At 43.6% G+C, this 24,159-nt stretch overlaps 1 protein-coding gene across 1 annotated transcript in view; it reads right to left on the bottom strand.

The window, feature by feature from the left end:
• Positions 1-610: 610 nt before the first annotated feature.
• GID4 (GID complex subunit 4 homolog) overlaps positions 611-24,159 on the bottom strand; it is a 28,010-nt gene continuing 4,461 nt past the window's right edge. Inside the window, exons 2-6 of the mRNA XM_036894021.2 lie at positions 21,062-21,121; positions 16,391-16,498; positions 8,060-8,161; positions 6,361-6,491; positions 611-3,662 (exon numbers count right to left, since the gene is read on the bottom strand). Of these exons, the coding sequence (XP_036749916.2) occupies positions 3,599-3,662; positions 6,361-6,491; positions 8,060-8,161; positions 16,391-16,498; positions 21,062-21,121 (465 nt within the window). The 3' untranslated portion in view covers positions 611-3,598. The remainder of the gene's footprint in view (positions 3,663-6,360; positions 6,492-8,059; positions 8,162-16,390; positions 16,499-21,061; positions 21,122-24,159) is intronic.

Below are 24,159 nucleotides of genomic sequence, written 5' to 3'. Positions count from 1 at the left end.
ACTGCCTAGGGCGGGGATACCTGAACCCAGTGCTAACAAGAGAGCACGGTGTTCTGGCATGCTGGTTAGAGTGGTTGGTCAAAACCAACACCAAGTGTAATGGGCTGGGGTAGGACCCACCACAGGGTGCAGAGAAATGAAGGGCGCATACTCGCCACTGAGCTGGCATCTGGCTCCAGGCCGGTCCTGGTGCACCCACTCAGGAGCCTAGATGTTTTGGGGCTCAGACATTTCCTCCAGGGACCAGTCTCTGTCCACATGGCCTGTGCTGGCAACAGACTGAGAAGCAGTGAACAGATAGTTCCATTTGTGTGTTTTCTGTGTTAAATAAAAGTATAAATCCTGCACACATGCAGAAAAATGCTTCCACATTTCCGAATATAGAAATTAACAAAATGGAGCTCCAATATAAGTGTTGAGCAGCTGACAGCTTCAGAATGAGGAGGGGGCAGGGACACTGTACTGTGACTGTTCCCAAGAGTGAGCATCAGCCATTTGCAGCCTACAGGGGCCTTGGGTCTCGGTGGCCTGGAAACCTCCACAGCCACAGAGCCAGACAGGGGGCTGATTTCTTCTATCGGAACCATTTTGATGTAGAAATAGGACACACTCACTGCTTAAATACCTTTATTATTATTTTTTAATTATTTGGACATTGATAGCTCTGCAAAATACTTCTCCCATCCCAAATCCTAAAACTCTTTCCACATGTCCTCCCTAAAGAAACAAAATTATTTGTACTTTGCGCCCATTCAAATCTAATTCTTAAAAACATGTAAGATTCAAAATCAAGTATTTTTCTTTCCCAGAAGTTGTTAGTAATTTTAAACCACAATGCAACATACTTAATGGCAATTCTTTTTAAAAATTAGCTTATCAGACTATTTAATGAGGAAAAAAAAATCAATTCAAGGCCTTAGAATATAAATTCCCTGTTTGTGAAAGCAAAAGACATTGAAAAGCCCCTTTGCTCCCCTGGAGTTTGTGACTTCCACATCACCAACAGAACCAGCACACAGGTGGACTTCCTGCTTCATATCTGGCATTGCTTAGTTGCTTTTGGGCTGCAGCTGAAATGCTGTCAAGTTTATAAGGGTTGGTGGGAAGGGGCAATTCCAGCAAACAGGACCGCAGAATGGAAGCTTTCTGAGTGGTGGGGTAAGAACAGTCAAATCCTTAGCATCCCATGGCAGGTTTGTTTGGGGTGGAGGAAGACAACAGAAAATCTGCAACCTGCACTGATTTCTTAATGATGAATACAAGTGTCAACTAAAAATATTGCACATAGTACCAGAGGCATGTAAACCACTGAGAAGATTCAGGAAAGACCACAGATGGGATGATCTCCAAAGTTCCTTCAGGAACTGAGAGAAAGAAAAGGAGTCAATGTCAATTGGGAATTACTAAGAGGAGGTGGAAAATAATCCCTTCCCTGTCTGCAATAAGCAGATTTCTAGGCGAACAAATTACCACAGATGTGTCTGAAAGATCTAGAAGAGGTGCCATTTCTTCTTTTTCCCCCACTGGTGCACTTCATTACCCAGTAAAAAGGGAAGGAATGGAAGCTGACCCACCTGGCTACCTCATCCCAGCAATGTTGGCCAACGTCTTCCTCTGCCCAGCTGACACGCTTACAGACCTCTCAGAGCCAAGCACACAAGGCCCTGCAAGCACTGGGGGAAACTCCTGGTGTTGTCTGGGGGCCTGCCGAGAGCCGCACTGATGTGAAACGGGAAGGCTGTGCTGGAGAGCCAGCCAGCATAGTCCCGCCGTCTCCCTTGCTCTTATGTGACACCCGCCAGCTGGAGCCACAGTGAGTGGTGTCTCATTACTTGGAAAGCAGCTGGCTTTGACCAGAGTCAGCCACTCTGTTGCCTTTTGGAGTTTTAAAATCATGAAATCATTTCTGACTCATCTCTCAGAATGGACATGAGTCACTTTCCCACTGCGGTCACTGGGACAGTGAGGGCTGGCCTTTACTAGAGGGTTGGTCACACCTCTGTACAAAGCCTTGGACTATATATCTCTGGGGTCACAGTGCCCACTGACTTCCTCCCCAAACACTGCTCCTTTTTAAGGCTTCCCCTAAAATTCAATTTCAGTAACACACAGTATGTATGTTGTTCAAAGGAAAGTCATTTCTTAAGAATAAATTTTTCCCCACCATTCATCTCAATGCAGGGCCGTGTGCTTTCTCACACTGCCCGTGGGTATGGAACTCTGGCTTGCTTTGCTCCTGTGGTTTATGATGCTATTTTGTTGTTAAAGCTTCCTTCTTGCATGCTGAGAAAGTCCTGTAAACCACCAAAAAATGCCAAGTCCCCAAAACCCTGCCCGTATCTGTGGGCTACAACTGGTGACAACCTATTAAGCTTTTAAAACACTAAAAAAAAACAAAAGAAAAACAGAAAAACCACACACACACACACACACACACACACACACTTTGGCACATGAGCCTTGAGTTATTTGAGCGTGTTCATGTTCCCGCCCCTCCCTCATCCCAACATCTCAGTCACTTTGGGAGAATGATGGCCCCTTCTGCCTGATGGAAAAGGCTGCCACAAAGCACTGCCATTCTGAATAGCAAAAGGAGGAGGTACAAATGCTAAACCGGCCCCAAAACAGTCCTCGCATTTAGCACTAGAATTTATGCAATGCCGCAGAGCTTTTCTACTAGGATGACTAGTTTCAAACTGCTGGGTGATTAAATATACATTGACATATAGATATAGGTATAAAAATTACTAAGTCAACATTTGCTGTTTTCAATGTGAAAACGATAAAATGTAATTCTGAATAATTGTGCATTTGCCATAGGGTCCTTGTTAAAGGGACCATAAAAATAATTTTGTAATAAAAAAACTTTTTTTTTAAAGTTTAGTATTGCCCTCAAGTTCAAAAGTTTGGAGCAAACATGCTGAGTAAGCAGGATTAGCTCTGTTCCTGCCAGGGATCTGGAAGCCTTAAATTTAGTGATCCCTGATGGCAAGCCCAGGGAACCTGCCAGCTACTGATTAGCTTGGCGTGCGCACTGCAGGGCTAGGTGGTGGTGGGGACCCTGTTAAGCAATCAGCCTCCACCTGGCATTTCACTGGCGATTGTTGCTGCAGCTTGCCAACTCCCTGCACAGAGCTTCAGGGGGCACGTGTGGTCGGGCTCTGCCTTCTCTTGAGCTACCAGACTAAGCAACTGTGGGTGGGGGGTGCCTAGGTGAGGACCACTGAGCACCAAGGCTGAGGATGACAGGGCAGGATGGGGCAATGACCCTCTCTAGTCAGCTGGAGGCAGGAGTGGGCATTTCAGCGATACAGAAGTTAGCTGTGCAAGGAGGAAAGTGCATTTAAGGTAGCTTGAAAACAAATTAAGACAGACCGCCAGGGAGAAGGAGGAAGAACCGAGACCACTCCCCCCACCTGCCCTGCTGGTCAGCCATGCTCCTTGGATTCTGTGGGCTAACATTCATGCTTCTGATGCGAGTCTGCTCATGAAGAAACAGGAACACATGTTCTCCTGCTTCTGGCAGATACACAATTTTCTTGGCAAAGTTCTTTTTTTGCCAAGTTCAGTTTTATTTGGTTGCTGTTCTGAACCGCTGTCACCGGAACTCATAGATGGGTGCACTGTGTTCAGGAACATGAGTTAGGTTGAGTGACTGATACCTGCAGTGGGAAGACAGAAATGGGAAGCAGCCTGAGCATCCTGAAAACCAGACAGAGGGTGTTTAAGGGCACACCCGCCCGGGGCACCTGACAACTACACCCTCGGACTGGAGTGCAGACTCATCTCAGACTTCTTCAGGTGAACTGACTTTGGTTTTATTTATTTTTCTTCAGTTAATTCTCCTGAACAATGCATAAGATGAGCTGTTTTAAGGCCTTCTGCTCTAACCACGAAAGCAACTATAGCATGTCTTCTATAAGGAGGGCTGAGTAAGCTCTGGGAGATGTGGATGGAAGCCCTGGGCCTCTTCTCCCCCTGCATTTCTCCAATGTTCAGCATCTCACTCCCTCTGGAACATCAGGCCGTGATAGCCTCAGAACTTCATGGGCAACACAAGCAAATACTAATTCGCACAGATCCAAAGAGAGCATGGACAAGATAACTTTGCAGCCAACCTGAAATTCACTTTCATGTTCTCACTTCCCTAGACAAAGCTGAGACTTGGAGAACATCAGAGAGCCCTGAGGGGTCTGTTTGTACCCCACTGGCAAGGGCTCCTTGGAGTCAAGCAGATGCAGGAGAAACAGTGGCCGGGACAATGCACGTGTGGGATGACCCTTGGGAATGATGAGAGTCGACCAAGCTATACTGACTTTCCCCTTACGTGTCTTGCATGGGACTGAGGAGGAACACAGGGAAAAGCAGTTTATTTCTTACCAAGAAAAGTAATCAAGAAAGGATTATGCATTACCCATCAGAATATGCAAATCAAAACCACGAGATGCCCCTTCATATCCACTGGGATAGCTATGACGGTAACAAGTGTTTGGGAGGATGTGGAGAAACTGGAGAAATCAGGACCCTTGTGCACCACTGGTGGGGATGGAAAATGGTGCAGCTGCTGTGGGAAAGTTTGGCAGCTCCTCAAAAAGTTAAACACAGAACCACGATATGAGCCAGCAATTCCACTCCTAGGTATAAAGCTGAAAGAACTGAAAGCAGAGATTCAAACAGATACTTGTACACCCAGGCCACAGCAGCGTTATTCACAAGAGCCAAAGGTGGACACAACCTAACTGTCCGCCAACTGATGAACAGATAAATAAAATGTGCTGCAGCAAGCCTCCTTACCTGTGGGATATACAGTCCAAGACCCACAGAACGGATGCCTGAAACTGTGGATAGTACCACACCCTACATATACTATGTTTTTTCCTATCCATACATACCAATGAATTTATGAATTAGGCATAGTAAGAGATTAATAATAACTGATAAACAGAACAATTATAATACATAATAAAAGCTATGTGAATGTGGTCTCTCCCTCTCTCTCAAAGCATGGGCTGCACTCACCCTTCTCGTGAAGGTGTGAGATGATGATGTGTCTGCATGGTGAGGTGGAGTGAGGCGAGGGATGCAGGCACTGGGACATAGTGTTAGACTACTACTGACCTCATGTCAGGAAGATCACCTGCTTCTGCACCACAGTTGACTGTGGGCAACTGAAACCATGGAAAGTGAAACTGTAGATAAGAGGGGCCACTGTACATCCATACAATGGAAAATTATTCAGCAATAAAAACAAAGTATGAATACAGGCTACAACATGGCTGAGCCTTTAAGCATTATGCTAAGTGAAAGATGCCTGATCCAAAAGCCACAGAGTGTGGGATTCTATGTATATAAAATACCCAAAATAAGCAAAGCTCTACATAAAGTAGATTAGTGTTTTGCCTTGCACTGGAAGGAGATGGGGAGTTGAGGGTGATGACTAAGAGGTACAGGGTTTCTTCATGGGGTGATTAAATATTCTAAAATTGATTGTGGTGATGGCTGCACAACTCTAGCAATACTGAAGAACTACTGACTCGTACACTTTAAAGCAGGTGGATTGTACAGTATGTGAATTATTCTCAATAAATATTTTTAAAAGGACATGAAAAGTTTTTAAAACTACTTGAAACCAGAACAATCACTGCAGCCCTAGTGCCTGCAGCTCTCAGAGGAGCCAAGGCTGCACCGAGCCCATGGCCGTCTGTTTGTGGGCATCGCTCTGCCACCGAACAAGAATCTGCCTCTCAGGGCAGCATCACTCACAAGATAGCAAAGTGTGAAAAATCAGAACAGAAATGGTGTTTCTACATTCAGAGAGGAAACCAGGTATTTTATGATATGGTTCACCTTAAAAAAAGCAGCAAGGAGTCAGGAGAGTCCCCAAAAGGGTGACAAAACCCAGCCCTCGGGGCAGCATTTAGTCCTGCACCTGGGATGGGACACAGGGCCAAGCCGTCCGCTACCAAGGGTCCCCAGGTAACCCAGGGCATGGGGGCCAGCATCTAAGAAATGTGACCACGGAATTTAAAAGGCTGCTAACAGCAATATTCACACTGCTGACAGGTGGATCTTACATTATAGTTACTGATTAAATTTGGGAGGAATAAATACAAAACCAGCAAGACTGAGATAAACATTGCTGAAAACATAGTACCTCTGCAAAGCATCTAGCAAGGAGCTCTGTTATCTAGCACTTGATTTCTTCTCATTTATGCTGCTCTGTGGATAGGAAGGAGGCCCTCAGCATGCACATACAGCATGAAATCTAAGTGGAGATAGCTGGAGAGATTTTCTTTTGGATTTGGTGAGCCAAGGAAGAGCCAGAGGGTAGCAAGCCTCCCCTGCCCTGGGGCACCTTACCATTCTGAACTCCTGTGGTAGTAGTAGCCCTCGATGGAAGCTGCTGACTTCTGGAAGCAGATGTAGTAGAACCCGGCAAAGGAAGCACCGCTGATGTCTTTGATTGTGTGGTCTGGGACCAGGAACTGTTCCTGCACACAGATGGAGGCAGTCAGTAACAGTTGGCATGTGCCAGCCACATTAAGGTGGTTCAAGGTCCACATGGTCTAGCCCAGACTTGCTGGGTGATGGTGAGTGTGTTTCAACCTGATTTGATAACAGCATTCATATGCCACTGGAACATTCTAGATACTAACACAGCAAACCATGTCTTGAGCTCACTAGATCAGCAACTAAGAGAAGGTACCATGGTCTACTCATGTCATAATGAATCAATACCTGCCCACCTTTCAGAGCCCACAGACACAATGACCTGGGAAGAGTAAATTTCTGCTCCACCCCAGAACTGCCACTAGGTTCCTGATCACCTCTACAACAGTGGGACCCTTCTGCTAGCCTGTGGATCATTCTGAGGGCAGATCAGTCCCCACTAGCCCCCATCCTACCCCATCAAGAACTCTACACCTCATCAGCTGTGCTCACAACAGTACTGTTCTTGATCACACCCTTTAGGAGGGGCAAGATTGAATCTCTGTCTAGAGCCAAGCTGAAAGGCCGCATCTTGGTACCTGCACCCCTGGGGAGATAAGGCCAGAGGCCGCAGGGCTCTAGGAGGTCTGCTAAAGGTGAATCATGCTGAGAAATTCTTTGGAGAGAAAACAACTCCACTGGTTTTTTAAGACACTCTTCCCTTTCCTCAGCTTCCAAAATTACAGTTTTTAAAACTTATTTTTAAATTAGAACCTTACAAGATACTTCCTCTAACAGGTTATTTAGTTGGCATATATCCTACTTGATGACAAGCTCACAAGAGCAGGATTTAGCATTTGTCTCCTGGAAGAGTGGTGACCCCCACCCTCCCTAACATTATTAGCTATACAAAGTAAATATTGAGAATGACTAATCTAAAATATTCATCTGTATGAAAGCTAGCAAGATTTCAAGATAAAACAGCTTTTTCCTACAGACTGGGGACCAGGGCTGGAGGTGGGTGTATGCTCACAGAGTGATCTCACAAACTTGCTTCATCGTTTTGTTACACTGCAGCTGCTCCACACTAAATATCGTGCTGTCCAAGCAGGGAACAAAAATAATTTCTTGGGCCAAAGCCAACCAAATGGAGGTCTCTGAGAGCTGATGGGTGGAAACCCCAAATTCTGCTCCCAGGCCCTCGTTTCCAGAGCTGGAGGGAACCGGGGGAGCTGAGACTGCCTTGGGCCCTGGGTAAGGATGCGGTGAGGGGAGTCCCAGAGGCATCACAGCCTGCAGCTGAGGTTGGGGGAAAGACGGCTGAGTTTGGCTCTCCCAAGGCCGCAGAACACTTGGGATGACAACCTAGAGGGGCAGAGGGGTTCTGGGGTGGGGAGGGGAAAGGGAGAGACATAAGCAACAGCGCAGAGGGTGACCACCCCAGGCATGGATTCCTCTACCCACGAAGCAGTGTCACCAGAGAGGCACCTCTGGGAAAGTCAGCAGTTAACCAGCGCCCCGGAGCTGTGCCTGCTTTTCATGAGTGGGTAAAGAAAGCAGACTGTGCCGAGCACTGGATGTGGGGAGCAGGCACTGGCAGCCAGAAGAGCGCCTGGGGGTGGGCCCCTACCTTCCACCTCATGAAGACATAGTCCCCGCTCTTCAGCTCTTCGTAGTCAAAGTCATCTGAATTAAATGATTTTGCATACTGATAAAAAGCCAGAAACTTTCCCTGAAAGCAAAAAATAGAGTATGAGAATCATCAATGGAGGGAGAGGCTTGGTGGGAACTACCTCGTCTACCAGGGGTAGTCGCCTGTTCACAGGCCTATTGCTGGTGGATGCAGCACAGAGCGGAGCGGAAGGCCGAGGGCCAGAAGGAGGGCCTCTGGCCGCCCCCAGGGCGCTCACACTGGACTCCAGCCAGGGTGCTACAGGGCTGATTCTGCCTGTGGGTCAGGGCCCGAGGAGAGGCCCCAGAGTGGGAACTGATGCAGTTCCAGGGGCCTCTTCTCAGAGTACCTTACCACAGGCAGACAAAGCGAGGAACCGTGAAGCAGAAGGTCTCTGTGACAAAGGCAACAGCAGCCTTTGCCATACAGGATGATTCAGAGGCAGCCTGTTGGGCTAAGGCAGGAGGACTTCATAAAGCACGGCCCTCTGGCACCACACAGTGTTGGGGGCTAGCTAAGTAGAAACAGGCATATACGGTTCAATTTTTAAAAAAGGAGACTAGAAATATCTTAAATAAAAATTTAAGATACTGAGGTATTAACTCATAGAATTTGTCATGTTTTTATTCTATTCAAGGTATTTTAATATTTTTTATATATTCAAATATTCAGATATTTTTATTCTAAGTAGATTACGTGTATGGAACCTTGACTTTACTGTACACCATCATACGAATTTTAAGTATCACCACTGAAAACTTGAGGGTGAAATACAATGTCTGATTCCAGTTCACCATGGGAAAATACTGCCATGAGCGAAGTTTACCGGCGCCCCTTGTTTTATGGCACTTTATCGTGCTTTGCAGATACTGAATTTTGTACAAAGTGAACGTTTGTGGCAACCTTGCATCCAGAAAGTCTGTTGCCACCATTTTTCCAACAGCATTTGCTCCTCAGTGTCTCTGTGTCACACTTGGTAATTCTCACAGTATTTCAAACTTTTTCATTACCATTACATTTGTTATGGTGTCTGTGATCAGTGATCTCTGATGTCACTATTTTAACTGTTTTGGGATGCCATGAACTGCGCTGATGGCAACTTCATCGATTAATTGTGTGTGTACTGACTGCTCCACTGACTGGCCGTTACCCCCATATCTCTTCTCTCCTCATGCCTCCATATTCTGAGACACAACAATATTGAAATCAGGTGAGCTAATGACTGTACAATGGCCTCTATGTGTTCAAGTGAAGGGAAGGGTCACAAGTCTCACTTTAAATCAAAAGCTAGAAATTAAGCTTGGTGAGGAAGGCATATTGAAACAGGCTGAAAACTAAGCATCTTGTGCCAGAGAGCTAACTGTGGGTGCAAAGGAAAAGTCACTGAAGGAGACTGAAGTGCTCCTCTAGTGAACATATGAATGATAAGAAATCCAAGCAGCTGGAGACAAATGAAAATAACAGTTCAACACCCCAACTTCTGTGGGATGCAGTGAAGGCCATGCTAAGAGGAAAATATATTACAATACAGGCCTATCTCAAGAAAGAACAATCCCAAATGAACAGTCTAAACTCACAATTAATGAAACTAGAAGAAGAACAAATGAGGCCCCAAGTCAGTAGAAGGAGGGACATGATAAAGACCAGAGAAGAAACAAATAAAATTGAGAAGAATAAAATAATAGAAAGCATTAATGAAACCAGGAGCTGGTTCTTTGAGACAATAAACAAAATAGATAAACCCCTAGCCAGACTCATCAAGAAAAAGAGAGAATCTACACACATAAACAGAATCAGAAATGAGAAAGGAAAAATTACTACGGACACCACAGAAATATAAAGAATTATTAGAGAATATTATGAAAAATTATATGCTAACAAATTGGATAATTTAGAAGAAATGGAGAACTTTCTAGAGAGATACAACCTCCAAGACTGACCCAGGAAGAAAAAGAAAATCTCAACAGACCAATTAGCAGCAACAAAATTGAATTGGTAATCAAAAAACTACCTAAGAACAAAACCGCCGGACCAGATGGCTTCACCGCTGAATTTTATCAGACATTTAGCCCCAAAAAGTAGAACAGGAGGGAATACTTTCAAACTCATTCTATGAAGCCAGCATCATTCTAATAACAAAACCAGGCAAACACACCACAAAAAAAGAAAATTACAGACCAATATCCCTGATGAACATAGATGCAAAAATACTCAACAAAATATTAGCAAACCAAATTCAAAAATACATCAAAAAGATCATCCATCATGATCAAATGGGATTTATTCCAGGGATGCAAGGATGGTACAACACTCGATAATCCATCAACATCATCCACCACCATCAACAAAAAGGACAAACACCACATGATCATCTCCATAGATGCTGAAAAAGCATTTGACAAAATTCAACATCCATTCATGATAAAAACTCTCAACAAAATGGGTATAGAGGGCAAGTACCTCAACATAATAAAGGCCACATATGACAAACCCACGGCCAACATTATACTTAACATCTTCTTCCTGAACACATCTCCTCAGGCAAGGGAAACAAAAACAAAAATGAACAAATGGTACTATATCAAACAATTCCATTAACAATTGCATCAAAAAACAAGAAGCTGAAAGCTTTTCCTCTAAGATCGGGAATAAGAAACCCACTCTCTCCACTTTTACTCAACATAGTTCTGGAGGTCCTAGCCACGGCAATCAGACAACACAAATAAATAAAAGGCATCCAGATTGGTAAAGAAAAGTCAAACTGTCACTTTTTGCAGATGACATGATATTGTATATAAATAAACCCTAAAGAATCCACCCCAAAACTACTAGATTAATAACTGAATTCAGCAAGGTATCAGGATACAAAATTAATACACAGAAATCTGTCCATTCCTATATACTAACGAGGAACTAGAAGAAAGAGAAGTCAGGAAAACAAGTCCATTCACGATTGTATCAAAAAGAATAAAATACCTAGAAATAAACCTAAACAAGGAGGTGAAAGACCTATACCCTGAAAACTACAGGACACTCATGAAAGAAATTAAAGAAGACACAAATCAAAGTGGAAGAATTAATATTGTCAAAATGGACATCCTGCCTAAAGCAGTCTACAGATTCAATGTAATCCCTATCAAAATACCAACAGCATTCTTCAACGAACTAGAGCAAATAGTTCTAAAATTCATATGGAACCACAAAAGACCCTGAATAGCCAAAACAATCCTGAGAAGGAAGAATAAAGCTGGGGGGATTACACTCCCCAACTTCAAGCTCTACTACAAAGCCACAGTAATCAAGAAAATTTGGTACTGGCACAACAACAGACCCATAGACTAATGGAACAGACTACAGAGCCCTGATATAAACCCAACCATATATGGTCAATTAATATACAATAAAGGAGCCATGGATATACAATGGGGAAATGAGAGCCTCTTCAACAGCTGGTGTTGGCAAAACTGGACAGCTACATGCAAGAGAGTGAAACTGGATTATTGTCTAACCCCATACACAAAAGTAAACACAAAATGGATCAAAGACCTGAAAGTAAGTAATGAAACCATAAAACTCTTAGAAGAAAACATAGGCAAAAATATCTCGAATATAAACATGAGCAACTTCTTCCTGAACACATCTCCTTGGGCAAGGAAAATAAAAGCAAAAATGAACAAATGGTACTACATCAAACTAAAAAGCTTCTGTACAGCAAAGGGCACCATCAACAGAACAAAAAGGCAACCTATAGTATGGGAGAATATATTTGTAAATGACATATCTGACAAGGGGTTAACATCCAAAATATTTAAAGAACTCCCACGCCTTAACATCCAAAAAGCAAATTACCCGATTAAAAAATGGGTGGAGAATCTGAACAGATACTTCTCCAAAAAAAAAATTCAGATGGCCAACAGGCACATGAAAAGATGTTCTACATCACTAATCATCAGGGAAATGCAAATTAAAACCAGAATGAGATTATCACCACATACCAGTTAGGATGGCCAACATCCAAAAGTCAAGAAACAACAAATGCTGGCAAGGATGTAGAGAAAGGGGAACCCTTCTACACTGTTGGTGAGAATGTAAATTAGTTCAAACATTGTGGAAAGCAGTATGGAGGTTTCTCAAAAAACTAAAAATAAAATACCATTTGGCCCAGCAATTCCACTCCTAGGAATTTACCGGAAGAAAACAAGGTCCCTGATTCAAGAAGACATATGCACCCCTATGTTTATTGCAGCACTATTTACAATAGCCAAGATATGGCAGCAAGCTAAGTGTCCATCAGTAGATGAATGGATAAAGAAGAGGTGGTACATATACACAATGGAATACTATTCAGCCATAGAAGAAAACAGATCCTACCATGTATTACATTACAGCATGGATGGAGCTAGAGGGTATTATGCTCAGTGAAATAAGCCAGGTGGAGAAAGACAATTACCAAAAGATTTCACTCATTTGTGGAGTGTAACAACAAAGCAAAACTGAAGGAACAAAACAGCAGCAGACTCACAGACTCCAAGAAGGGACTAGCAGTTACCAAAGGGAAAGGGGTTGGGGAGGGTGGGAGAAGGGGATTAAGGAATATCATGATTAGCACACATAATGTAGGGGGGTCACAGGGAAGGCAGTATAGCACAGAGAAGACAAGTAGTGACTCTATAGCATCTTACTACACTGATGGACAGTGACTGCAATGGGGTGTGGGGGGGGGGCTTGATAATTAGGGTGAATGTAGTAACCACAATGTTGCTCATGTGAAACCTTCATAAGATTGTATATCAATGATACCTTAATAACCACCCCCCACCAAAAAAAGAAAAGAAAGAAAAGCAGCTTTGTTGCTGATAAAGAGAAAGCTGTATTTGTCTGGGTAGAAGATCAAACCAGCCACAACATTCCCTTAAGCCAAAGCCCAATCCAAAGCAAGGTCTTGACTCTCTTCAGTTTTAGGAAGGCTGAGAGAGGGAAAAAATGCAGAAGAAAAAATGGAAGGTAGCAAAGGTTGGTTCCTGAGGTTTAAGGAAGGAAGCCGCCTCCATAATGTAAAAGCACAGGTGAGGCAGCAGTGCTGTGTAGGTGCTGCAGGAAGTCACCCAGAAGATCCAGCTCAGATAATGAAGGTGGCTACACTAAAGAACCAGTTTTCACCGTAGACGAAACAGCGTCTGCTGGAAGAAGATGCCAGCTAGGACTTCCATAGCTAGAGAGGAAAAGTCCGTGCCTGGCTTCAAAGCTGCGAAGGATAGGCTGACCCTCTTGGAGGGGCTAATGCAGTGGGTGGCTCTAAGTTAAAGCCAGTGTTACGGCCCATTCCAAAAATCTCAGGGCCCTTAAGAATGAGGCAAAATCTACTCTGCCTGTGCTCTATAAATGGAACAAAGCCTGGATGACAGCACATCTGTTTACAGCATAGTTTATTATAAATAAATATTTCAAGCCCACTTTTGAGACCAACTGCTCAGAAAAAAAGGTTTCTTTCAAAATATTACTGCTCACTGACGATGTACTTGGCCACCCAAGAGCTGTGGTGGAGATGGACAACGAGATGAATGTTGTCATGCCTGCTGACACAGCATCCATTCTGCAGCTTGTGGATCAAGGAGTCTTTTCTCCTTTCAACTCTTATTATTGAAGAAATACATTTGAAAGGCTATAGCTGCCATAGATAGTGATTCCTCTGATGGATCTGGACAAATAGAAAATCTTTTGGAAAGGATTCATTATTTTAGATGGCAGTAAGAACATCTAAGATTCAGGGGAAGAGGTCAAAATACCAGCACTAACAGGAGTTTGGAAAGAGTTGACTCCAACTCTCACGGATGATTTTTTTTTCTCACGGATGATTTTTGAGTGAGGGGTTCAAGACTTCAGTGGAGGAAGTAACTGCAGATGTGGGGGAAACAGCAAGAGAACTAGAATTAGAAGTGGACCCTGAAGATGGGACTGAATTGCTGCATCTCAGGGTACAACTTTAATGGATGAGGAGCTACTCCTTATAGATGAGCAAAGTGGTTTCTTGAGATGGAATCTACTCCCAGTGAAGATGCTGCGAAGACTGTCGAAATGACAACCAAGGATTTAGAATATGACATAAACTTAGTTTATGGAACAGTGGCAGGGTTTGCGAGGACTGATGCCAATTTTGAAAGAAATTCCACATTGGTGAAATGCTCTCAAACCAGCATCACATGCTAGAGAGAAATCATCATGAAAGGAAGAGTCAATTGATGCGACAAACTTCACTGCTGTCTTATTTTTAGCAATGGCAACAGCCACCCTAACCTTCAGCAACAACCACCCTCCCGGGTCTTGACACATGGGTCAGCAGGTACCAACATCAAGGTAAGACTCTCCACGAGCAAAAAGGCTGACTCACTGAAAGCTCAGATGTTGGCTAGCATTTTTTAGCCATAAACTATTTTCTAACTGGTGTATGTACGTTGTTTTTTTAGACATAATACTATTGCATATTTAACAGACTACAGTAGAGTATAAATATAACTTTAGATGCACTGGGAAACCAAAAAATTAACGTGACTCACTTTAATTTGGTGATCTGGAACTGAACCTGCAATCTCTCTAAGGTAGGCCTGTATTAGATGCTGGAAATCCCCCACAAGTGGAGGCACAATACAGACCTTTAGGAGCCCCATGTGGGAACATGGGGATCCTGTGTGCATTAGGAAGGTTGTGGGAAACTCTGGGTACTGCAAAGGCAGCCAGAACTGCTGGGTGAGGACTCCTTGTCCTCCAGGCCTAGTGTGCCCATGCCAGGGAGGCCTTCTTAGTCCCTCTGTCACTCCAGATATTTCAATGCAGCCTCAGGCAGATATTGTCCATGTTCTAAAGGCAGTCAATGGGAAAATTAAGCACTGCTTTCCAGGTATTTAATTGACAGCCAGCCTAGCTTAAAACTGAGTTTTCATAAGACTGCTTACTTTATTATTTTATTTTGGTATCATTAATATACAATTACATAAGCAATATTGTTGTTACTAGATTCCCCCCATTATCAAGTCCCCACCACATACCCCATTACGGTCACTGTCCATCAGTGTAGTAAGATGCTATAGAGTCACTACTTGAAAGACTGCTTATTTTTTAGGGTCAACTTGAGATGGGAAACAAATGTGGATGGGAGACAGGCTGTGGTTCTCTAGGAGGAAGATCACTCTCGCTGGGGCTGTCTGTACAGAAGGAGAAGGAGCCATCCTGAGAGGTGGCAAGCCATACAGGAAGAGCTGGAATTGGAGAAGGTGGGGCCAGATGGCACTGAGGAGCCCTCCAACTCCGCTTTCTGATGCCGGCACCATCGTGTATCACTTGGGCTCCCCAACCTTTTGGATACTCTGATCTCATTCATTCTCTTGTATTACAGAGACACAAACGACTGTCTAACTTTCAGTGTCATTTGCTACAACAGTCAAAACTTGTAGCTTTCAGAAATGTTTTAAAAAGCTCAAGTTTAAGTTTAATTGAAACTCAGCATTTGATAGATATTCCTTTCCTAATTTCTATTTCCTATTTCCAACTCAAATAAAAAACGTTAACAAGCAAGGCAACTAATCTATAGTGAAGTTAATTCAGATGGGGGTCTGCAATAGGAGCCCTCCCTGAAGCTGGTTGTGCCCAAATCAGGAGAGAGATCAGCCAGGTGTGAATAGCAATGGGAAGAATGAGGAGTTCTAGAATGTTCATTACTGATACACTCATTTCTGGGTGGTGTAGGGGTGAGCACACTGGACTCCTTGGTAGTAAACCAAAGTCACGATCACCATGTCACCTAAGTCAAAAGGCTATTGTGTGCTGAGAAGGTGTTTGTGAAGACATCAGACTTATGTGACAACTGATGAAAAGACTTGAGGATAGTAACTCTAAGTTGTCCTGAAGTGATCACTACTGGTGAATGAGAACATGCTCCACCCCTGACAGTTCAGAGCGGGGGGAGTGTCAGTGGCATTCTGACAGGCCTTAGGTTAAGACAGTGCGGCGTCCATCAGGAGCTGTGATTAAGAGGCACCAGGTTTGCTCGTGCAGATAAGTCAAGAGGAGAGGCAGGTTTCCAGGAACTGCAGCCCCATCTCATGCCAGCCCTAAAGTCACAGGCCATTACTGGTTTCACAGGGTTCCCCCCAGTACAGATTAGAAAGGGACAGGGGACAGGAGACAGACAGACCGGCAGACAGGACAGGGGGACGGTGGTAAGACCTAGGAGCCAAGTTCCTCGGCTCTCCAGCAGTGCCTGGGTGTCCCAGAGCAGATCAAACATTTACTCACCCAGTGTTTTCGATCAACATCTTCATCTGCATCCCATTTTCGAGTTAAGAAAGGGTGTTTTTTGCTGATTATTTCTCCTTCAAAGAAGGTCGTAAGGGTTGGATACTCCTATGGTAAAAACCCAAATATCAAACAAGATGTTAAATAGAGTTTCAACCTTTTACAAAGGGGAGATCAACTTTGCTTAATCTGCTTCCCAGTTGTCCGCTCAGCAACAATCCAGGCCAGAGTGGGGCCCTGCGGCTTGCTGAGGCTGCGGACGGGGCCTGAACGGAAGGTGCCTGCAGAGGCTCTCGGACTTCCGTCACTTTGCAAGAAGCAGAGAATCTTTTTTTGACTTCATTTGTCATGTGCTGATGACTCAGAAAGGAATTTGGACAAATAAAATCTGAATGTTCTAGCACACAAAGCAGATGGTAACTTAGTAGATTTTACTTTCCAAGGAAAACACCAAAAGAGGCTCCAAAATCACAGCTAAGTTCACAGCTGAGTCTCCCTCTTCCCACAGCCTGGCCCACTGGTTCTCAAACAGGCTCAGTGGTTTGTCCCTTCTATTGCCAATTTTTCAGGTTTCCAGGGGTGGCTTTTTTTTTGTAGAAAATATTCATATATTAGGGATACAATTAATTCTATCATATGAACTAAGACAATTTATACTAGAGAAAATACATGTGAATCATGTCTGCAATGGGAATTTGCAACTATAAAAAACATACTGTTGAAAAAATAAGCTGTCGTCCTAATCAGGTGCTTAGAATACCCCTATTAATTTTATTTGCTATTTGTTCATCTGCTAATAAGGAGGCACCACAGACATGGAAGAAAATCAACATAAGAAAAGGTTAACACTGTAAGAAGTCCACCATTTCTCTGCATTTGTAAAACCAACCAAGTGACTGAACAAACAACCCCTCAGGCCAGCCTGACAGCCCCCGGTGTTTATTGGGAGCATGGCAGGTGGCCTCTGGCCTGGCAAACTAGAGATTACAGTCAGAATGTCCCTGGGACCACAGAGATCCACTTTCTTCTTCAGACCCTATGTAAGCCCCTCTTATTCTGCAGCAAACAACTACATGTGTTTATAATACAAGCATTCTGATGGCTTTGCTACTTCTCCCAGCGTGGCCTGCCATGTAGCTTGGGACCAGCCTCAGGGGTGCTACTGTGCTGGCTCAGCAGTTCCCAGGAAACAGCATGGCCACTGCGCAGTTGTGCCCACTGAGCAACGAGGCCTACTTTACCACACACCCCTGAAGCAGCCTGTTCTCTTAACAGTGAGCTTTGAAATACAGGACATCCACACAACACTGTTGCTGGATTCCTCACATATTTACATATACAGAGTCAAGATATTTGCAAATTTCCTAAATGGGACCCTGTTGTAAATGTATAAACCATACTAATTCATTTTTGGAAGGACCAGTAAGGAAAACAGTTCTATGTAAGTTAGCACCTGACTTCAAATTTTTAATTAAAAGCTGTATATATTGATTTTCTGAGTATTTTCAAAACTTCCACAAAGAGAAACAAGAATAAAATGATGAAGTGGTCCTATTACAATACAAAGAAAATGCTTATGGTTCATTTCACAAGCTTTCCTAAGGAATGATTCTGTACTGACTTCTCTCTAAAAACACTTTAGACAATATACCAGGGTGATTAGAGGTACCTCCAAACTCTGAGAAATCAATGAAATAAATACCTAATGAATGAAGGTCAGTATGCACAGAAGTTACCAAAAAGACAATTATCTTTCAGGGTAGGACCAGGAAGTGTAAGCACATGACTACAGCCAAATTGGTAGTAATTTATAGAGAAAGGAAAAACTGTTAGTGTGAGGGACTTCAGAAAAATGAGTCAGAGAGGGAGAGGTGCAGCTAGACTACCTCCACACATCCCCTACCCCCTACCCCCTACCTCAAAGCAGGCTTGAGCTTCCTATGTGGGTCTGTCTTTCACCAGAATTTAAATTGTCCAACCCACTCCCTTCCCTGATTCCAGGCTCATCAAAATTGTCTGGTGATGGGCCCGGCTTTCCATGTAGACCTGCATGGGGGTTAACATTCAATTGGCCAGTACGTCAGGGAGAACTTCTGGACATGCATGTACCACATTTTGTAAATGAGTGAACTAGTGCTCCTGTTTACACATCAGTCTCTTATGAGTTTGGTTAGTGGTACCTATCTCCCTGATTCTGAGCAAGCCTAGCACAACCTCAACAGGAGCTTCCAAACCTATCTAGTGAGTAAGTGGAGGGCCTGACCATTACTCCCTCGAGGCTGGGCTCCCAGACCTGGTGCGAGCTGCCAACCATGGGGCCTCCCTTGGGATGGACCCTTTCCCCACTGTGGCTGGCACAGAAGTGCAAAGACAATGTTATATGATACCCATTCTTCACAATTCTGGGATTTCACTTCCAGAAGGCCCACAAACTTTTTAAAAACTGTACTTGTTTGTGATTGTGAGGTAGCTAAGAGGCAACTTATCTTCAATTTCATAGTTGATTTTCTGTATTGTAAACATGAGGAAGACTATGACTAAAACCCAACCATTTAAACAGTTTGACTAAAGTAAATTATATATTCGATATTTTAACAACTATAAAAGGAAAAGCAAACAAAAATGGGTAACCACATTTTACAACACAGATAGATCATTCGAGGAATCAACATCTCTTCCGCATTTTACTGATTATCTATAGTGACAATGGTTAGATTTACAATTTGAGAAGTTACTGAAGTTGACAGTGCTGTGACTGCATGAAAAGCAAATAGGTGAACTATATGGTAAGTGAGCAATACCTCAGCAAAACTACTAAAAGACTTACTAAAAAAGATGAAGCCAAAGACTTCTGAGGCTGGAGTGGGGCATAGGCACCTTAGGCACATCATCCTTGGTCGAAGTAAACCCCCTTGAACGCCATAGTGAGCCCAGTGCTGCACTGGCAGCAGACCTCTGGAGGCCGCGTGCTCAGGAGGCCACGGCAGGGCCGGTGGGAAGGATGGGCCCGGAGGGTGGTCTCGAATTCTGGTCATGAGCCTAGGTCCACCAACTCAAGCCTGCCAGCCTGACTCAGGCACACTCCCCTCTGTGAGGGTCACTTGCTCCTGACGGAAGGTCCACAGCATTTTTGTACACTCTTACAGGATTTGTAATGCTACTTACCATTTCTGTACAGCTTCCTATGACCAGAATGACTGGTTTCACAATTAGCATTAACATTCCATATTACAAATTTTATTTCCTTATGGAGCTAAATGTTTATCTTCTGCTTGCAATACAACTGACCCTTGAACAATGCGAGGGGTAGGGGCGCCAGTGCCCTGAGCAGTTGAAAATCCATGTGTAACTTTGACTCCCCAAAAACTCAACTAAGCGCCTACTGTTGACAAGTGATTAACACAAACACTTGATTAACACATATTTTGTATATGTATTATACGCTGTATTCTGTATATATTAGAATCAAGTAAGCTACAGAAAATGTTTTTTCAAACAGTTGTAAATATCCAAAAAAGATTTCCAATACCTTAATTGAACATTTCTGTATATAAGTGGATCCATGCAGTTCAAATCCACCTTACTCAAGGGTCAACTGTACATTTGGCTGCCTTAGAGTTGGGCATATTCTGTTTACTATGTTTCCTACCACCACAAATTCAAAGGTTAGAATCCTTCATTTGCTATCATCTTCTACCCATAGTTTCATAGGAAATTCTCAACCAAACAGTTAATAGAGAAGGAGAACCAGATGGACTCAAAGAAACAGAAACAATTGTTTCAAGGCTGTGGATAACTGGTGCCATGGTCAATACCCCACGTTTGTACCACCTTACAGTCTACTGCTCACTCTTAGCTGTTACCTCCCCGCTGGACAAGCCCCAGGAGTGGTCACAGCAGGTACTGTTAATTCTCATTTCACAGATAAGAAACTGAAATGAAGGGAAATTAATGGTCATGGAACCAGTAAGGGACAGAGTGAGGTTACCCCAGTCCCTTTCCAGGGGTCCAGGCAGCATTTCCAAACAGTGCAGGGTCACCAAGACAGTAAGAGCTGACGAAGCCAGAGGACCTGCAGCGGGTCAAGCCAGGCCCTCCCTGGAGCCAGGCAGCTGGTTCAGCCACCTCTTCCTCTTCCTGTTTATTCACTAGTGGGAAGACAAAGGATGCTCTTTCTTACTTTCTACATTCCCAGGAGTTCTGAGGTTTAAAATGGTCCAAAGGAGGGGAAAATCTCTACATTCACATAGCAGCTACTTTTGGTAGGAACTGGGTGGTCATTTTTCATTGTTCCAGTAAACTAAGGGGTTTAAAGAACTTCAAAGACCTCAGTTCTCGAAGGATTGATGCTTATCTCCGAAAGTGTTAACCTTGTAACAAGGGTGGTAGCTATAGTCTCACTGTATTTTTTTTCAAAAAGGATTAAACACAAAAGCAATAGTGTTGGTCATATTGTGACTTATTTATAAACTTTAAGGATTTATGAATCTATATACTTTCCAACAGGACACATCACAACTGCATGCTTTATGTTCACCATACAATAACAACACTTAGAAACAGGGTGCCAGAATCAGGCCCCCTGTGTCCAAACTGCCTGCCCTTCACACTCTGAGACTGCTGAGCATGTGGCCCACTTTCCAGTTCTGGTTTACCTGAATGTGTGCTTACCTCAGTAAGGCCTTTAATCTTCAGGTACCCACAAAGGTAAGAGTTCCCCGTGTCCACATGCTGGAAAGAAAGGACATACAGCCTTTGTTACAAATGGAAGAACCACCAGGAGACAAGCTGAAGGTGCTTTGGAAACCCATGCGTCCAGCAGTCAGAGGCACCTTCAGGGGTGGGTGGCGTGGGGAGGCCTGGAGGTAGAGTGCATGCCCTGCCCAGCTTTTGAGACCTTGGTGAGTCCTCCCCATCCACGTGCCTTCTCAGATGACGCTAACTGATCCCAGGACCCTCTCAGCTTCCTTCTGTTCAGTAGCTGGAACCTCATTTCTGTCCTGTCTTTTGTTCTCAAGTGCCCCAGTGGTCTAGCAAGTCCATTCCCCCATTTTACACTAAACACCTCCCCATATTCTTTCTTTATGAAATGGGCAGAATATTCAGGAAAGACATCTATCTTGTGAGGACTTAAATGGTATAAATTTCAGTTATGAACCAAAATGCTGACCTCAAGCCGGAATATACGATGACCTCCTGCTCTGCCCATTTCATACATGGATGCTCATATTTCGTGATGAAGAGTTAGGAGCCTAATGTAAACAGGGCTGACAGGCATAGTGGATTTTGAGGGTTAGCAGCCACCCCATTACTGGCTGCTGAGACACTGCCAGATGCCTACCTAACAACCAAGTTCCTACTTCCTAATGCTGGCAGGGCCCAGACCTTGTCCTGGTACCTATCCTGCCCTGCAAGAACTCTGATGGATCCCAGGCAAACATATGCCCCCAGCCCCTGGTGAGTCATCCTTTGAAGGCTGAGTGTGACCCAGTTCGGGCCAAATATATGTGTAAGTCTCCTTGGGTGCTTCTAGGAAAGATTCTGGCTTTTGAAGAGGCCTTTTCTGTATTTGCACAGAGTACTCAGTCCTGCGGCAGCCATCTAGAGATCATGAGAAGCAGGCTGCGGAAGGCCAAGGATGGCAGCACAGAAAGATGGAAGGAAACGGGCCTCTGAATGAGCCACTCTGGGACCAAGACCTCCAGACCTCTCGTGATGTGAGGTAATAGGTCCACTTATTCTTAAAGCTATTTTGATAGGCACATGGTGATGTGCAGCTGAATGATGCACACTAGCTAGCGTATTTCACCCAAATTCCTGTGGATTCACCCAGAATAGGCAGACTTTCAGATTTCATGGCAACTGTATTCACTTACAAAGTAAATCCCTGGAATTAAAGCAAGATAAAGTACCATGGTGCTGTAGCACATCGGGATTTTAATGTTAAGGGAGTCCTCATATTTAAGAACCAGGAAAGTTTTGTGGCATTTAACAGATTCGGGGACTCAATTACTTCCAATTACACCATAAATCAAGTACTAAGGCAATTCTGAAAAATTGTAATGAACTCAGCCAGCCAGATGAGGTCAGCACCACAGCAAATGCACTTTAATGAAACTAAAGTAGTCCCGACGTTGGTGCCAGTGATAAAGGTATTCCACGTGAAAACTGTGAAAGCATTTTAAATATCCTCATCTGCTGACCTTGGCACTGGATGTTACCTGAAGCAGCTGATCTGCACTGACACGGTTCAGCAAAGAACTTTTATTAAAGGACACACAGCTCTAATCTGAGGCCTGAAATTTCACGTGTGCAATTCTCACTGAATTCAATATACTTTGGGGTTTCACAGCTGCTGGAAAGGGTATCAGGTGGCAAGGATACTTGCTAATAAGATTAAAAACTGAACTGTAAATTGGCTAACATTTTGCATGGATTATCACATGCTCAAGAATCAGAATCTCAGTTTGGCCCCCATTCAACCATGTGTCTCCCATTCTGCCCAAATTGATCTTGATAACGGTTGGTGAATTCCAGTACACCATAGCGCTGACAGCGTTCACCAAATGATATGGGCCAGCATCTCAATGAGAATGATAACAAGGCAAACGTTTAGCAAGAAGGTCTCACAGCACAGCTGTGTCCAACAGTTGCTCTTTTTAATATTCCTTTCACAGTGACCCTGGCCTTCACTTACTTTTGGTTTCTTAAACAGCAGAGGAGAAATACAGTAATCACAGTGACAACAACAAAAAAGACCCAGTCAGAATCTCACAAAGGTTTGAGAAACTCTTTAAACTGGTATTTCAGAAAAGACAGCACTCTAAGAGCACATGAAAAGATGCACAACATCAATAGTCACGAAGGAAATTCAAACCAAAACCACAATGAGATACCATGTCACACCCACTAGGATGGCTACAATAAAAAAGATGGATGATACTCTTGGCTAGGAAGAATTACTATCGTCAAAATGGCCATCCTGCCCAAAGCAATATACAGATTTGATGCAATCTCTATCAAATTGCCAACAACATTCTTCAATGAACTGGAACAAATAGTTCAAAAATTCATATGGAAACACCAAAAACCCCGAATAGCCAAAGCAATCCTGAGAAGGAAGAATAAAGTGGGGGGGATCTCGCTCCCCAACTTCAAGCTCTACTACAAAGCCACAGTAATCAAGACAATTTGGTACTGGCACAAGAACAGACCCACAGACCAGTGGACCAGAATAGGGAGTCCAAATATTAACCCAACCACATATGGTCAATTAATATATGATAAAGGAGCCATGGACATTCAATGGGGAAATGACAGTTTCTTCAACAGATGGTGCTGGCAAAAGTGGACAGCTACATGTAAGAGAATGAAACTGGATCACTGTCTAACCCCATACACAGAAGTAAATTCAAAATGGATCAAAGATCTGAATGGAAGTCATAAAACCATAAAACTCTTAGAAAAAAACATAGGCAAAAATCTCTTGGACATAAACATGAATGACTTCTTCATGAACATATCTCCCCAGGCAAGGGAAACAAAAGCAACAATGAACAAGTGGGACTATATCAAGCTGAAAAGCTTCTGTACAGCAAAAGACACCATTGATAGAACAAAAAGGTACCCTACAGTATGGGAGAATATATTCATAAATGACAGATCCGATAAAGGCTTGACATCCAAAATATATAAAGAGCTCACACACCTCAACAAGCAAAAAGCAAATAATCCAACTAAAAAATGGGCAGAGGAGCTGAACAGACAGT

The sequence above is a fragment of the Manis pentadactyla genome, chromosome 4 (assembly GCF_030020395.1).
Source record: "Manis pentadactyla isolate mManPen7 chromosome 4, mManPen7.hap1, whole genome shotgun sequence".
In the NCBI taxonomy this organism is placed as follows: Eukaryota; Metazoa; Chordata; class Mammalia; order Pholidota; family Manidae; genus Manis; species Manis pentadactyla.
The sequence above is the reverse complement of the archived record's forward strand: the minus strand, read 5'-3'. Positions and strand labels throughout refer to the sequence as shown.